A 17914-nucleotide genomic window follows, 5' to 3' on the forward strand; every position below is an offset into this window, starting at 1 on the left:
GAGGACTACCCAACCGGTCGTAAGTCGAGGACTTTCCCTGCCCGGGAGCGCCGCGCATGCGTGGTTCCGCCCCCTGCGCCGGCCGAGGCGTAGCTGGCAAGCGGCAGAGACGGAGCAGGCCGACCACCAGCTGGCCCAGCCCAAGGGAGGTAAGGCACCCGCCGGAAAAGGGGGAAAAAATGGCAGACAAAAAAAATGGACAAAAAAAATGGCGGACAGCCTTGCTTGGCGACCCCCGTGAAATGGTCGATCGACCCCAAATGGGGTCCCGACCCACAGGTTGAGAACCACTGGTTTAGGACAAGCAGAGGTGATTAGGTGAAAGCAGTGAATGACACAACAGGAAACAAGAACAAGGAATACTACAAAGAGAAGACCAATGAATAATTCCCTAAACCATCCCCATCCTGGGAGCCAACTGGTAAGAAATGAGAATATACCATTGAAGACCCCCCCCCATACAGTATCAGTAAAAATCTTCAGATCTTTAGGGTAATTCTTAATTCCTTCCTCCATGAGATGGATGGTGTGATTAATATTAACTTGATAATCAGTTATAAAAGTGCAGCAATGTGAGTGAACTAAAGCGCACACCCCACCTTCTGCAGCCAGTACCATATCCAATGCTTGGCGATTCTGTACCCCTACCTCCCGTATCTCTCCCTGTTCCTTATTGAGTTGTGTAAATGCCAGTATGGTGTGGTTAAACATTTCCTCTGTCCAGTCACCTAATTCTATAATAGAATTATAAATCAAACCAACTCCTATAGCTGGAATTAATGCTCGTGCAATGGCATTTCCCAGGCCATGAGGTACAGGATGGTGTTCAATATGTTCTTCATGCTCAAGGTGGCCCTCGTCCCGCCGATTGCGAATGCGGAAGTTCCAATCATTATGTTGGATAATACGACCAGAGGGAAAAATAAGTCCGGGTCAACAAAAATACAAGTGGCTGCAACAACCAGCGGTAGAATAGATACATTGCATGTAAAAAAATACAAATTTTTCATAATTCAAAAGCAATGAAAAATGGCTTCCTGCCATACTGTATTTAGTTTTCAGCACTTCCGATAAAAGTTATTTTGCTAGAGTTCACTAATTACAAATTTATTGACTGAATTTACTTTAAAATGCGCTTGTTACAGATGGACTTACAAGGTGCTGAAACACGAGGAACACAGGCTTTGTTGTTCTTAATGCAATAACTGCCACATCCATATAATGAAAAGGCAAGAACAGCCAGTTGAATATTCATCATGGTTGACAACCCTGACTAGTTATGCTCCCGTGTGCCTTTAAAAGGGTACAAGTTGGGACAACTTCTAGAGTTCCCAGCAAAATTTTTATTTCCTAGAATTGTCATCCTAGTTGATCCGGAGAAAATCACATTGGGAAAAGCTTGGCTAGGTTCACACGCAGACATACATGGTTTATGTGTTCATGATTTAATGAATTGATACAATGCATGATATTGAATGATAATTTAAAACACACTAAGGCAGTGGCCCCCAACCTATTGGACACCAGGGACTGGTTCTGTGGGGAGAGGTCTTTCCGCCGACTGGAGCGGGTGTGGTTTCAAGGGTTGGGGGACCTTGCACCAAGGTAAAATGTGACTGCTTTGTGACAAATTCAACCAAGGGGACTTACTTGCAAGTGAATTTAAATAGGTAAGCTAGTAGCAGCTTTGTGTACATAATTGATATTTCAAAAGAATGTACCTGTTACTCCGTAACTGTAGACCTCATCCTAGCAAGCTGAAATAATTGGCTGGGATCTGAAGTGCTAGAATTATATAACTGAGACATATTCTGCAAATTCAACATAAAGTTTCAAGTTTATAAGTTTTATATAAGTGAAGGACTTCCACTTTGCCGACGCGGCCGCTGGAAGGCAAGCTTCGTCTTCCACGTCTGATTTTGCATCGCTAGGGGACCCTGGAAAGGGTTGACAGTCACCCTGTAGGGGCAACAAGCAAGGAGGGGACCCCCGCTTGATCGCGGGAGGGTGGTAGCCCTTCCGTTCGATCCGGGGCAGCCCTCCAAACCGGCGGACAAAAGACCAGCCATAAAAATATGGCCCGTCACTAGGCTGCAGACAGCCGAAGTCAAACTTACCACCAGGCACCTATAAAGCAGCGTGGATTAATAATAATAATAATAATAATAATAATAATAATAATAATAATAATAATAATAATAACAACAACAACAACAACAACAATAATCTTAAACGGTATGTGGCTAAACCTGATAGTACAACTTCTTATTGCCTAAAGGAAACTTGGCTTGAAGCCCAGAATATAGATAAGACTTTTGCAACCTTGGTAGATATCAGCTGTGAGAAGCCCAGCTGTGTTCTATATTCAGTGACAAAATTATTTTCATTCTCTAATTGTAAAGCTTTTAATTTAACACACCACTACAAGAACATGGATTAAGATCAGGAACAGATTCTCTTTATGTTGAAAGCAATTTATGAAACTATTCTTACAGCTTCTGATGAAATAAGAAGCTGCAGAAAAAAAACAAGATGTCAGCCTAGATATACAAACCCAAACTTTGATTACAACTAAAGAATCAACTACACAGAATATAATAGAAGAAGTGGAACAATCAAATACTATGATAGAAGACCCAACTGATCAACAAATAAGTTAATAGAAAACCCAGAAAAGGGACTGACAACACTGAAAATGGAAAAGACTCTCTATATAAACCAGAAGAAACCTAAGGATCAAGAAGAACAGACTGAAGGGAAGATAAACATTTCAGGACAACTACATCGAGATGGAAAAATAGAGAGACAATTTGTTAGCCCTTCCAAAAAAATGGCGACTAGATGGCCTCTTTTATCTCAAACAATATATATAATAACAGAAGGAGATCTATTTGATGACTTAAAAGCACAGATATGGAAGGCGAGTTTGCAAAGAAAGCTACAATAAAGCTGAAGAAAATTGGGGTTTTGACTTAATAGTGAGGATCAAAATAGAATATATTCAAATAGACAAGATGTGTACTTTGAATACTAGATTTTGTTATAAACTGAGATAAAGAAAACTTTGGTCATTTAAAACTTGGAAGTATAAATATTAAAAGTTAAATCTGAATATTGATTATAAAGGTTGAATGTAAGATATAATGTAATTAAGATATATATAAGCTAAAATGTATTGATAAATGTAATAAACATGTTTTTATTTAGCTGATATAATAAGAACTGTACTAGCTTAAATATGAGATAGTAGACATTAAGAGAAAAAGAGAGGAAGTATTTGATGTTGAAACAAGAGAAATTTTGGTTACTAAATTCAAGACGTTTGGAAATTAATAGAAAATAAGAATGTTATACTGTATTATTAATTAGATTATGTAAGATGGTGAGAAATAGAATATATTTAAATAGATAAGACGTGTATCCTGAATATTAGACTTTGTGATGAACTGTGATAGGGAACTTTGGTTACTTAAAACTTGGAAATTATAAACATTAAATGTTAAATTTAAATATTAATGGGAAACTAAAAATGGGGAGAAACTAATTAGGACATTGATTGTCTATAAAGAATGTTAAAATAACCAGGATATATATAAGCTAAAAATTATTGATAAATGTAAGAATGTTATTTTTATTTAATTGATATAATAAGAATTGTATTACTTTAAACATGTGAAAGTAAATACCAAGGGGAAAAGAGAAGAAATATTTAATGTGGTAGTTAGAGACTTGTACGAAAGATACTTGTATGTCAGTGAATTATCGATTAACTCAGCCGCCATGTTGCTTTTTAAATACTTAAATGTAAAATTAGAAAATCAATAAAACATTAAAAAATATAAAGTTTTATATAAGTGAATACTTCTATAGTAGTAAAATCATCTAAAATCTGTTCTTCAATTTGAATTTTGCAATTTGAAACACAAATTTGTAAGACTGTTCTCTTTTAAAACTATTCAAATAAAATAACATACCCTTTTGATCTTTGGCTTCTTCTCCGTAGAATCAGCATGGGATTTAGTCCAGAAAAAGCCAACAAATGGCAAGGCAGCAAGAAAATTGGAAAACATTCCACAATGAGGCTGCTGCTTATTCTGCGGTTGGGGTCCCCATGATCGGTACCAGTAAGAGAGCATCAAGCCAAGAGAAAAAAACACCAGCGTGGAAATGAGCATCTCCTTGTTGGCATAACTTAGCAAATCTCCACATTTTTTGTAGACATAGATAAAGGAAGCAATGCCCAGAAAAGTCCACATTGTGAGTGCTCTGTTTTTATATGTCCAAAGATATACAAAATTGTTTAAAGATTTTATAAAGACAAAAAAGACATGTATAAGAAAGCTTATACAGAGTCAAAGCAATCAGGAAACTTCAAGGCGTTTGTAGGAGCACTGTATTTCACGAAGAACCATTTTGTCACACAAAGCTTGTCCTACTCCACTTGGGATTGCTAGCCACAATCTAAACTATATATGTAACAATATACTGTACAAAACTACAATATGCCATTCAGGGCACAGGTTTCCAACATTTGTTTTAGCAGAGGCTATGGAGAATACTGTCAAATACAGTTTTTCACGCTTGCTTAAGAATAAAGAAGGTTCTTGTTACATTTCAGAAATCGAAGGATAGTTTGAGCAAACATAGCTTTCAAGGACCACTAGTTTGCTTTAATAAGAACACTTGTAGGTGTTTATTGCACAACACAAATATAAGCTCGAAACTTCTCCTGCCACGTTCTCTCTCAAAATGCCTTCGTCTGTGTCCATAAACTGCAGTAATGTAAAGCTCATTCACCTTATCCTAATTGTTTTTCTGTACCACACATTTGATTCAAAATTCCTTTTTGGTCAGAAAAAAAATATCTAATATCTAAGTGCAGATACTCTGTCAAAACAATGGATGTACCTTGAGAACGGTACCACTTATTTCTTACTGTTGAACAGTCTGTAGGGCTGGGCCAGTATATATATATATATATAAATTTATATATATATATATAAATTTTAGGGCACTTGACCCTTCATCCACCAAGAGTGGCAGCTAAAATAACCTGCCTGTCCCTGTTGGGTGTTTAAGGAAGTAAAACATCCAGTCAAGCCAGTATGAGAAAAATGCTGCAGTCCATCATGGTGGGTTTTTCCCCCTTCTTCTTTCAAAATATTTTACAAGATCCTGAAACAAAAAACAGAGATTTAATTTAAAAAAAAAACAAAGAACAGCTGTCATTCAAACCGGGTGAGGCCAATCCTCTGGCCCAGATGGAAAGCATCAGCTTATATTCCATCAGTCTCCCCCTGGGCTGGTCCCATCCAGGTTCCTGACCATGAGGGCTGGGGATGATGGAAAAGTAGTTCAAAGCTGAACGGGGGGGGGGGGAGCAAGCCCGGCATTTATAGGAATGGGTAGGAAGCAAGCCCGCACTTGACCCAGCCAGGCAGAGGCTTTAAAATACCTACATCTAATAGCCGAAGACTGAGGGAGAAGATGGGATGGGATGGGGGGGTTTCCTCACACACACCCCGCCTCGTCTCCGATTCGGCCCCAAAGGCCAAAGGGGACAAGCAGAAAAGGCGACTCGCGTCTTCTTTCCGTTGCTCGAGGTTGCGCCCCTTTTTCTCTCACGCCCCCCCCCACCCCACCCTCAAACGGGAGGAGAAGCTCTGGGTCCCCGCGTCAGGGCTCGTCTTCCTCCGGGACGACCCAACGCTGCTGCTTGTCTCGAAGCCGCCGGGCTCGCTCCGGCTCCCGCCACCTCCGCGCCGAAGGTGCGAACGGGCGGCCGAGGATGCTTCCAGGAGAAGCCGGCGAGGCGCGCTCTGAGGCGACGGGAAAGGCGGGGCAGCGCGGAGGCCATATGAGAAGGGGGAAGGGTTTATGCTAATGACTCGCGCCTTTTCCAAGCCCCTCTGGCACGCCGCGCTGCACGCGGCTCAGCCCCAGCTGGCCAATCGGTGGCGCTAGGCCGAGATGGCCTCATGAAGCTCGGGCCAATCGGAAGGGGAAAGAGGCGGGGTTAACCGGTCCACAGGAGCCTAGTGCGATGTGACGTTGAGCGCGCGAGCGAGGATTACTCGTCGTCATAGGGACAAAGAGTCGCGCACGGCATCCCCCTCGCGTGCGGACAGTGAAATCCCTCAAAAGAGCTCGACTTTCAAGGGGGTGGGGGTGGGTGGGAATGCGCTCCTCCGAGAACCGCCTCAGGATATTTCGGAATTTCTTAAAGATGTCATCCCCCGATATCATCGCAGAGCAGTGTTTCTCAACCTTGGCAGCCTGAAGATGGGTGGACTTCAGCTCCCAGAATTCCCCAGCCGGCATGGCTGGTTGAGGAATTCTGGGAGTTGAAGTCCACTCATCTTCAAACTGTCAAGGCTGAGAAACACTGTTGTAGAGGAACTGGGGGGGGGGGGAGAGGCAAGAGAGAATCAGTGTTTTGAAGGATATATGGACTGAAGCCATTCTCGAAAACTAGGCTCCTGAATATGTGAGGAAAACCTTTTCCCCACACACACACACACACACACACAACGTTATTCCAGAGAAAGGGGAAGATGACCGCCACTGCCACAGCGAGGATTGACTTCACGCACAAGGAGACTCGCTCGGGAGAATTAAACGAGGGGGGGGAGAAAAAAAACACCCCAGTTTAAGTTCCACCAATCAACTCCGCCGAAGGGTTCCAAGTCCCGCCAATCACGAGCGCGGGCGGTGGTGACGCCACTATCGGCCGTTCTCTGTGTCTGGACCAGGTCGGGCCGTGGTTCCCATGGCGACCGCGGTGCGCTTGGAGCTGGGCCGCTTGGTTCAGGAGGCCGCGGCCCTTGCGGGGGTGGTCCGCGGGTCTCTCGGCCCCCACGGAGGACAGGTTCTGCTCACCCGCCCCACGGGAGAGGTCCTGCTTTCCCGAGACGGACGGCGTGTGCTGGAGGCCCTGAATGTGGACTCGCCGACGGCCAGGTAGCCGCTTTCGGGTCGAACTTGTGGCCTTGGTCGCTTTGCGGCCTGCGGGGGAGCGGAAAGGCTGGCCTGGGGCTTGGCTGATCAGACAACGGGAACAAGAGACGGCGAGGCTTAAATAATAATAATAATAATAATAATAATAATAATAATAATAATAATAATAATAAAGTTGGAAGGGACCTTGGAGGTCATCTAGTCCAACCCCCTGCTCAGGCAGGAAACCCTACACCATTTCGGACAGATGGCTGTCCAGTCTCTTCTTAAAAACTTCCAGTGTTGGCGCATTCACCGCTTCTGGAGGCAGGTTGTTCCACTGGTTAATTGTTCTAACTGTTGCTTCTCTCCTTGATTAGTTTCCACCCGTTGCTTCTCGTCCTGCCTTCAGGCACTTTGGAGAATAGCTTGACTCTCTCTTCTTTGTGGCAGCCCCTGAGATATTGGAACACTGCTATCATGTCCACCCTCATCCTTCTCTTCTTTAAACTAGACACACCCAATTCCAGCAACCGTTATTTTTATTGGTTTTCCAGTTCCATTGATAGATCGTCTAATCCTGAAGCTAGCGGTCTCATCCGAAAATAGAATACAATATTATAAGACCCGCAAAGAAAATAAAACCCCAAACGTGCATAAAAATATCAAAATCAACAATTACAAAATCGGGATCAAAGCCATTTAGTACAAAAGCCATGCAGTGGTGAACCTCACCTTCATAGGATGTCACCTTCCAGGAAGGCTTTGTCGGATTTCCCAAAGCTCCGGAGGATTAGGAAAGATCTGATATTGAGATATATTTGAATATTAGTACTGTAACTCAGGTTGGTAGTTAGGCTGTTGATTGGATCTCTGAGCTGGGCGAACGAGTTTAGGCTGTTGATTTGATCTCTGAGCTTGGCGAACGTTTGCAGCCAAATCGCCAAGCTCGGAGATCAACCAACAGCTTAAGATCTGATTTTTTCAGGAAGGGAGTTGGAAAGTGTGGGGCATGGCTGGCTCAGGAATTCTGGGAGTTGAAGTCCAAGAGTCATAAAAGAGCCAAGGTTGCCTACCCCTGACCTAGGGCCATCGGAGTGAAACTTGCTATCTTGAATCATGCCTGGAAGCCATGATTCAGCCAGTGGAAGATCCCAGGTATCTCCCTTCACTGCTTGGGCTGCTGCATTCTGCACTACTACCTCCAAATGTTCTTCATGGACAACTCTATATAAAGCGCACTGCCGTAAACCAATTGGGAAATGATTAGGGTGTGAGAGATTGTGAGCAAGGCTTTCCAATCCAAGAATGGCCAGCATCGGCATACTACATGCAACTGCAAAAGCCTTCCTTGCAAGACTTGCCATCTCATCAAGCAACAGCTGAATTTGGGAGGCGATAGTCCCTCCTTTGAGTGTAACTGCTACCTTCAAGGAGGAGAAGAGCATCTGTAAGACCATGTCCCCCATTCTAATCCATCAGAGATGGTCCAGAAGGATACTAAGCCCAGTGGCATTGAAAGTGGAGCAGGAAAATTGTTCTTCCCTCATCCTGCTTTGAAATGTGTAGCACCTGAAGGTCATGTAGGTGCCAAGCCCTTGTTTCCCCCTACACTTCGTATCACAAACCATGATTTATAAATGATTATAGTTAAGCCAAAACCAGATAAATCATTTTTGCAGTATTGTTATTTTAGTTTCAGCTGAGTTCTGGACCATTAGCTAACCACATTTTATCCTCTCCTGTGATGCAAACCTGGGATTAGATTATGTCTCGTGCCATGCAAATGAAATGTTTGCCTATTAATTGAATCTGCTTCTTTGACAGTCACATAGGGATCATTTTTAGTATGCAACCCAAGTATATATTAAAGTACACTATATTTATATTCCTTATGAAACTTATTTTTATGTGATTGAACGTGGTTAATGAAGCAGCTTCAAATAAGATTATGCCATGCAAACCTAGAAAGTTTGGCTGAATAAACTGATTAAGTGAATCACGGTAAATATGCTCTGTGAGCTAGGAGTTCATATTTAGTGTCTTGTTTGAGCATCATTCATTTTACACTGTTCCTGTGCTGCTCCAATCATAAAATAAATACAAAGCCATACACTCATACAATCACAATAGTAAAATAGGATTAATAAATCTAGCTAGTAATATATTTATTTCTTTTATTTATTTATACTCCATATTTGTTAAGCGCCCTTTCCCTTGGAAGCAATCCCTTGAAAGGATCGCTTTCCACTGATGAGAAAAGAATATTTTCAATAAATAAATGCTTTCTGTTTTTATATTCTTTATTAATAGAAGAGAATATATGTAGTTCAAAGCTGAATCGCCAGCAGTAATGATGTTATCTAGTTGGGCAATAAAAGTCTGCGAATAATCAACAAGCTCTGAGCACCAAGGACTTCACAATTCTTTATTAAATTTTTATGTTTACCCCTCCTGGGGAGATATTTAGATCTAACATACATTATTCTGCCTCCAAAGACAAGGAAAGATGGAAATAGATCACTGTATGGTAAAAGAGCCACTGAGCAATATAACATGCACTCACACAAACTAATCTTTCCTGCTCAAAAGCAGGAATGGACAAGTTGTCACACAAGACCCAGCTCCAAAGATTGAGCTGACAGGAAAGTAATTTCACCATCTCTACTTACAAGGCAGAACTTGGACTTCTTCTCTCATAGAGGAAGCTTAATATGAGCTGTAACTACTACCTATAATTTCAGGCTTGCCTGAGGCAAAAATTACAAAAGCTTGCTATTTTTTTCTTTATCATCTTTTTTAACTAAAGCAAAATACTCCAAATGTATGTGTGTATGAATTTATTTATTTATTAAATTTATATGCTTTCTCACTATTGAGCAACTGGGCTAATATAGAAAATACTTTCTTAACACAGCGTGATACTACCAGTATATAGTATTATGTATTTATTTTCTTAATATAAATTATAGCACACTTAATTCTATAGGACAGACATGTCAAACACAAGGCCCGGAGGCCAGATGCGGCCCGTGAGGTGGTTTCATGTGGCCCACGAAGCCATCCTGGAAACAGTGAGGGAATGGCCCCCACTGCCTTGGCCTGGCCCAGGCCGGCCGGGAGCCAATGTACAATTTTGTGGTGGCCATCTATGCTGAAACGCATTCAGTCTTAGCTCCACAAGGCCGTCTGGAAACAGCGAAGAACCAGCCCCTGCCGTGTCGGCCCTGCTCCCTGGGTGCATGCTGGGGAGGTGTCACCCTTTGTGAGGAATGAAGAAATGCACCATCGCCTGGAAGTGGCCAGCAAATGGCCCTCGCCTACTTCACATATCTGGCTTGATGGGCTCCGGCGGAGGGGTTTTAGCAGGCAGTGAAGCTCCTCCAGTGGACCATGCCTTGGCACTTGCCCCGGTCCCACCCTCTTCTGCCAGAGACCCTCAGATCTGTCCCACTCCTGCCCAGGCCCCCACAGGCACCCTTGATGCGAACGATGTAGAACTGGCCATGCCCACCCAACAGGCCACACCCACTCCATCCACACCCACACAGTAGGCCACACCCACCCTGGCCACACTCACCCGCCCCCCCCCCGAGGGCAACCACAATGCTGATGCGGCCATCAATGAAATTTGAGTTTGACATCCCTGCTATACGGCTTTAGGTAATATGGAAATATTAATAACAGAAATTAATGTGTTATAGTAAAAAACAACTCATTTACCACATTAGCATTTTTGAAGCTATTCAAAGACTTGGAAATGCCTGCAACTGGAACATGAGTTAAAGCTGGACAAAAACCCTCTTGTACATTAGATTGAGGACCTCGCAGTATTGGCATTGATGCTCTCATTTCTTCCTATCAGAACAGAGGTAAACACCCTTTGGGCTGCATATATTGCTTAACTAAAGCAATCTAGGAAATCATGTTTTCCAAGGAATGCTAATAATTGTTGCCAAATATTTGATTCCCTGCTATTTTTCCAATCCCTCCCTGCTATTTTGAATGAAATCTTGTATTTAAATTCTCATTTAATTATTCAACAATTCCCCAAGATCTGTTTTTCTGCTTAGTCTCTGCTGGTTCCAAACTAATCAATCTTTTCAAAGACAGATATGCTTAGAAGGGATTAATTTCAGTTTGAAATCATGAAATCATAGCATGAAGATTCATATGTAAACAAGATAATTGTGTTTAGCAATCTTTTATAGATACATGTGGGTCTTGTCAAGAACTCTCTTTTGGGGTGGAAATTGGAGAGTTTTAGATACTTCAGATGTTTGAAATAAAGTTTTTTAAGTTAACAATTGGTTTCTTCTTTGGTTTTAACAGAATTATGATAGCATGTATTTCTACACACTGCAATTTATTTGGAGATGGCGCTAAAACATTTATCATTCTGCTCTCTGATTTACTACGACAATTTGAAAAACTTAATAAAAGAGATCAAGGAAAAGACTGCAGTTTGAAACACATTTCTCAGTTTCTTGTGAAGATTCAAACAAACATCCTGGACCATATAATGACATGGGACCTTAAGAAACATTTTCAGTCAATCTTTTCTGCTTCTGATTCAGATGTAAGACGAAATATGGAGTTAATGTTAGAACCTTATTTTTGTGGGAAAGTAGGAACTAATAGACAAAAGCTCCTAACTCATTTGGCATGTGATTTCTACTTCAAAGTTACAGCTGGTAAAAAGCAGAATGAGGCATTATACTTGGTGAATGAACGTTTTGCAGAACTGCATACCACTGTGACAGGCCTTCCTTTTTCAGATTCCAGGATCCTAGATGGCTTACTGCTTCACAGAGACTTTGCAGTATACTGTCCTGCAGATGGTGACAAAAGAATTATAATAATAACAGAACCTATTCATTCCTCTGTATCTGAGTTGGGTATAGAAGTTGTCATAACTGCGGAAGGTCAATTCAAGGCATCAGAAACCTGGATTACAAAAAGAACCGAAGCTCTTCTACAGCACTTGCAAGACAATGACATCAAAGTAATACTGTCAGGTGTAAAACAGCATGCTATTGTTCATCGCTGTGCAAAAAATAATGGCATATCTATTGTAGATTGCGTGTTGATGGAGGAAATCTCTCTTATTTGCAAGATTACTGGAATTTCACCTTTCAAACCATCTTTGGATGACATTAAGAGTGAAATCACTCAAACAGCTGTAGCAAAATTTTGCCAGCCCTTCCACCTTGGGACCAAAAGATTTGTTCACATTGGCTTTGGGAAAACCTCTACCATCCAGCTTCATTGTGTGATTCTCTGTGGACCAGTACATGGAGTTACGGAGCAACACGCGTCTGCTTTTCGTGAAGCATTCAAAATGCTACAACAAATGTTTACAGCAATTCATCTGTCTCAGCACTGTGACTCAGAACTGGAAAATCACTGTCTTTTGAATGGTCGAAATAAAACTCAGGAACGTTTATCTCCCCATCAGCCGTTATTCCAGGAACGCAATGATTGGAGAGAACTTCAAACCAATACCAAGCACCTTACAGCTTGTGGGCTTAAAATGGAGAAACGCTCTGCATCTTTTTCTGTGGGAGATGAAAAGTTACTCCATTCATCGTCCAGTTATAATTCTTCGAGCATAGTCACGCCTTCTGTTGATGTGATGCATGGTACTAAGCGCTCATTATTCCAGAAAAAGGATGATGAGTTAATTGGCTGTCGAGCGACTTCTTTAAAACAGACGTTTCAAAAAGAAAGGTTGCAAATGACTGAGACCGAACCTCTTGAAGATAATCAGCCTGCTTATAATACAGTTGATAAAAATGTACAGCTGCAAGCTGGTACAGTCAGTTGTGCCAGGCTTCTTAAATATGATGGGAACGATAAAAGGGGTAATCAGAATGATTCTGACTCTTACATAGAACCGGGAGCAGTTTTGCCAGTAGGAGGGCTCTTTGAAATTCTGTTGCATTACTATCTATCTAACTACGCAAAACAATGCCGGTCATCAATTACATCCATCATTTGTTCTGTAATTGCTGATGTATTGCTAAGTATTCCAAAAACACTCTGCCTGACACAAAAAAGGAATGCCTTTCCTCAGCTCTGTCTTCAAGTTACCAGTGCCCTCAAAAGCAATCAGCAGCTTCTGCCAGATCAAAAGCTTCTAGAATCAGTTTCTTGTAAGTACCACTTAGTAGCTTCTGTGCTTCAGTGTGCAGCACAGTTGCTTAGTGTTGATCTAATTATTAGCATTAAAAGGCTACCACAGAAGGCTGAAGAGAGCGACTCAGAAGTCGATGGGTAAAAGCAGATTCCTCGTATCCTGGAGGGAATCTCATTCGTCTTGTCTGATTACTTTTCTTCTTTTCTCCCCTAATTCTTCGTGAAAGGACCCCCAAAGGAGAGGAAAGAGAAATACTATAACCATATTATTCTTCCTTATTCAGATTTCTGATTACTAATAAGGACTTCCAAATACTTGGCTTTTGCAAGAACTATCCCCAAGTTTATTTACATTGCCTCAAATTTCATGCAGTATAGATCAAAATCAAATTTGAACTGAGGGGCATTAGATACTCACACTAGTATCAGTGATAGACAAAAGATGTCCTTACCTTTACACACTGAGAGAATGCATTGGGGGGGAAAAAATAAGAGGCAGTAATTATTATATTTTCCCTGAAGAATTAATATGAACCCATTTCCAGAAGTGGTTCCTTATAAAGGCAACCTTTAGGGGGTGGGTGTCAAACATACCAGCTCTGCATTTGTTCAGTTTGTGTGTTAAATCTGTGTCATGACTTTCTTCCAGATCAGACATGTCAAACTCGCGACGTCACGTGACGTAGCAAGACGTATCGCCGGCAATGGGGTGGGCACGGCTTCCAGATGATGCATCCGGCCCACGGGCCGGCAGTTTGACACCCCTGTTCTAGATGCTTGAGGTAGTGTCCATATCACTCTAATTTTTTCAAATTTGACTGAGAGAATGTGACTGGCCACAAGTCACTCAAGGATTAGCCACAGCTAATACAGCTTTATTCAATTACAAGCTCTTCTAAGTTCCTGGTTAAATGTATTTGATTGTTTCCTGGCTGTGGAGAAATCAAAGTTCCCCATTTCCACAGCATTGGAACTCCCAAGTTATTCAGAATCTGTTTTGTCTGGAAAAGCATTCAGTGTCGGTAGTACACGAATGACGTTGCTGGGAAAATGTTGATTAGTCTGAATGCGATAACCCTAAGCAAGGTTTCTCTAGTTATTTGACCTTGAGGAAGCTTAAAACAGGGAAAGCTAGATTTTCATAATTTCCGAAAATTTAGTATTGTGAAATGTTACTTTATAAGGAACCACTTCTAGAAATATTTGTCCTTCAGGGAAAATATAATCATTACTGCTTCCCCCTTTTCCCCCCAAATGTATCCTCTCAGTGTGTAAAGGTAGGGACATATTTTACCTGCCACTGACTTTCATCTGATTGGGTTGATGTTGTGTTTTTCTCCATTAATAGGAGATCCACATCATGAAAATTTATGAAATGCCAGCAAATAATTAGGAAAACTAGACTGCATCTAATTCAGAATTATGGAGAAAGAGCTGGCAATATTGGATTAATCACTGTGAGTAACCTGTACAGAATAAACGTGTTCATAGAGCATATTAAAACATGAGTAACTGAACCATGATTCACCTGGTTGTATGGGTTTAGATACATACTTAGTTATAAATTGATTCACCATCTAGAGATAGATGAAATTCTCACCTGGACATTTGTATATAATTATGAAATATTTCATATCTTCTGAATTTAAATATGTTTGAAATAATAAAAGATTGCTTGTTTTCTACTGTTTTCTGATAAATCGTTTTATTCTTACCTACATATCACATACCAGTAAATGCTTTTTTCCATGAAGGGCAAATGAAATTGTAAATACTAGATTAGCATTTCATCTAGTTGTCTGAAAGAGAAAACTGGATGTGAGAATGTTTTACCTATTTATACTGGAGTCCTGACAGCAAAATATATAGAAACCTATGGAGTGTAACTGCCTTTTACAGATTAAATTGGGGAAAGTCAGCTCCCCAGAGAAGGAAATATTTTTTTTTCCAAATTTTTATTTATAATACAATTAAAACAAAAATGGACATACGTGGCATTCCAGAGTAAATATTCCTAACAATTTGTTTCTCGTGATACAAAAACTTAATACATCATCCTTAACCTCTATATACACCTCATTCTTCTACATAATACAATTATATATACAATTATATGTACAATTATGTGTATGTTTCAATCCTATCGTTNTAGCATCAGATAGAGTATGCCTTTGTCATACTTCTGCGTTGTTATACCTAATAGGAAAATATTAAAATATTAAAAGGGTAGAAAAATATATTTCCTCAAAAGGATTTTAAAAGCAGAAACCAACCCTGCCCCCAAGTCTTCTCTGTCCCAAGTAGAGTACAAATGCAGATGTAAACCATCAGAAAGGCCCCAGCTAGGAGATCAAGAAGACAAAAGACACCTAAAATCTGTATAGCCCACCTGAGACAGGACATGGTAGGATTAACTCACAAAGGCCAAAGGGCACACCCAAACTCAGGTCAGAATATGTGACACAGGAAATACAAAGCCTAAAACAGGAACAGGAAACTATTCCAAACAAAAGGCTTCAGAGGTTATAAAAACCTACTTCCCACGTGTGCTGAGCCCTGTTTTCTCTCCTCTTTCCTGCCAGAACCATCTTTCGGTCTGGCTCTTCAATAAACTGCAACCTTCTTTCTAAAGCAGTCGCCATGTTGTTTATTTATCCCCAGCTTGGATGAACCAGGATGAAGACTTTTCTTTCAACAAAATAATCCTAGCTTTTCTAATTGGGACGTCATTCAGTTTGGTTTTCTGGTTGCACAGAACATTTTTTAAATGAAAAATGTGCATTCTTTGCAAACATTTTGGTTCTACTTATTGGAAGGATACTGACACCCCCTATTGGATACAAGTTGACATCACATTTTACAGGGTTTATTATTATTTTTTTGTTTTTTTTAATCCTATCTTTATTATTTTTATAAATAATTCAAGGGGGTGAATATATATATATAATACTCTTTCCTTCTATTATCCCCAATTTTAAGTGCTTTGTTTAGAAAATTTGCTTAACAGTAATAACAACCAGGGTAGGGAGCACGTTATTTGCATACATTTGTAAAATTCTAAAGAGAAGTTCAGATAGGCATCAAGATTCAAATCCAGATGACCACATAGACAAATTGGCTGTTTCCCATAGTAACATATAGTTTGTCAAAAAATATTTCATTACTTTTTTAAATTCTGTCTATCCACATTGAATACTTTCTTTTCCTTTTTTCCCTCAATTGTTTCAAATATAAATCCAACCACTGAGGTTGCCATAAAGGACTTGACTGACTGACTGAAATAACTTTTGTTTTAGTTGGGTAGTTTAGGAAGTATTTAAACTAAACGTTTAAGGGAATGCAAGGGAGGCTGAAGGAGGACCAAATAGATTATAGCACAAATTAATTTTAATCTTCCCATTTATTATGGTTAACCCTAGAGATTAAAGTATCTGAAAATCCAGGGTGTAGATTATGGATGGATTATGGTGCCAGCCTTTACTGATAGGGGATTTTTGAGGTCTCCTAGATATAGTTTCTTCCAAGTGTTCTCATATATACAAGTGATACTCCAAAAAATTAAAGTTAGTAGTTTTTGGCCTGCAAAGCATGAGAATGATGACACAAGGTGTTTGACAGATAAAATAATTTGCATTAATACTATAGTATCAGTTTCCATGATTTTAACAGTTTTAGGCTCCTAATCCGAATTGTGCCTGAATTTCCCAAGGAGCTAATAAACAGAAATTAAATTGAAATTGCTCCTATTCAAAAGATAGCTTTGGGAGAACTATTAGTTCTTATTGCTAGAAAACAGCACGATGTACCAACTAGCAAACCTGTCCAGCTCAGAAAGGCCGGCTATTAGACCAGCTCAGCACAGAAAAACTAGCTGAACGTAGAAGAGACCTCAGAGGAGCAACAGCTGGAGGCAATTGGGGTCAATTACAAAGATCGGCTGAGTACAGGAAGGCAGTCAAAATAGCAAGGCAGAGAGGATAGAGATAAATAAGGAGCAAATTAAGAAAAGGGATGAATTTTTAGGCAGAGAACAGAAAGCAAAAAGCAAATCCCTTGTTGAAGAGAAAGCAGCCCTTCCCTTTGTTAAATAGCCCTGTCCTAACATTAACTTTTGAGAAGACTCCTGCAAGTCCCTTGGACTGCAAGGCGATCAAACCGGTCAGTCCTAGAGAAGATCAACCCTGACTGCTCTTTAGAAGACCAGATCCTGAAATTGAAACTCAAGTACTTTGGCCACCTAATGAGAAGGAAGGACTCACTGGAGAAGAGCCCGATGCTGGGAAACATTGAGGGCAATAGAAGAAGGGGACGACAGAGAATGAGGTGGCTGGATGGAGTCACTGAAGCAGTAGGCGTGAGCTTAAATGGACTCCAGAAGATGGTAGAGGACAGGAAGGCCTGGAGGAACGTTGTCCATGGGGTCGCGATGGGTCGGACACGACTTTGCAACTAACAACAACAACATTAACTTTTAACTTCAATATAAACTGCAATTTTTTCATTAAAACCAAAGGGCATATTGCCATATACATTTATCTATACCTAAACAACAAGGCAGAAAAACAAGCACAAACAGGCAGAAAAAAAGGATAGAAAAAAATAGGCATAATTACCTAGAAACAAGGCTAAAGCACATCCACCAACCCACAAGAGGGATTTTCAAACAACAAACTCATGGAACAGGTGACTGATGATATTGTGGTATGCAATATATGTTCTATGTATGTGCTTATCCCCAAAGAACACCCAAACTATACATGCATTAGATATAAACTATGTAAACTACTGGAGGAAAAAGTAAGGAACTTAGAGGCAACTCTAGCCAAACCCCAACATACAA

General features: G+C 40.6%; 2 protein-coding genes across 3 annotated transcripts in view; one reads left to right on the top strand and one right to left on the bottom strand.

Moving 5' to 3' along the window:
• Positions 1 to 4857, bottom strand: part of SQLE (squalene epoxidase) — a 23154-nt gene extending 18297 nt beyond the window's left edge. The window contains exon 1 of the mRNA XM_015825187.1: positions 3975 to 4857. Coding sequence (XP_015680673.1) covers positions 3975 to 4256 — 282 coding nt within the window. The 5' untranslated portion in view covers positions 4257 to 4857. The remainder of the gene's footprint in view (positions 1 to 3974) is intronic.
• Positions 4858 to 6769: 1912 nt separating this feature from the next.
• On the top strand, positions 6770 to 14441 carry BBS10 (Bardet-Biedl syndrome 10). 2 transcript variants are annotated; one of them, XM_029285926.1, is made up of 3 exons: positions 6770 to 6960; positions 11269 to 13091; positions 14423 to 14441. In XM_029285926.1, coding segments are annotated over exons 1-3 (2016 nt in total). In that variant the 3' UTR covers positions 14425 to 14441. The 2 variants fall into 2 exon arrangements, with proteins under 2 accessions (XP_029141759.1, XP_015680674.1); XM_015825188.1 differs by lacking the exon at positions 14423 to 14441 and having other exon boundaries at positions 11269 to 13274.
• Positions 14442 to 17914: the final 3473 nt, after the last annotated feature.

This window comes from Protobothrops mucrosquamatus, unplaced genomic scaffold, assembly GCF_001527695.2.
Source record: "Protobothrops mucrosquamatus isolate PMUCROS unplaced genomic scaffold, P.Mucros_1.0 scaffold2536, whole genome shotgun sequence".
Lineage (NCBI taxonomy): Eukaryota > Metazoa > Chordata > Lepidosauria > Squamata > Viperidae > Protobothrops > Protobothrops mucrosquamatus.

Bases quoted from the DNA above. Each gene is read 5' to 3' on its own strand.
- BBS10 (XM_015825188.1), top strand. From the start codon at position 6,770: ATGGCGACCGCGGTGCGCTTGGAGCTGGGCCGCTTGGTTCAGGAGGCC. The intron at 6,961-11,268 runs GTAGCCGCTTTC...TGGTTTTAACAG, and splicing joins GTGGACTCGCCGACGGCCAG to AATTATGATAGCATGTATTT.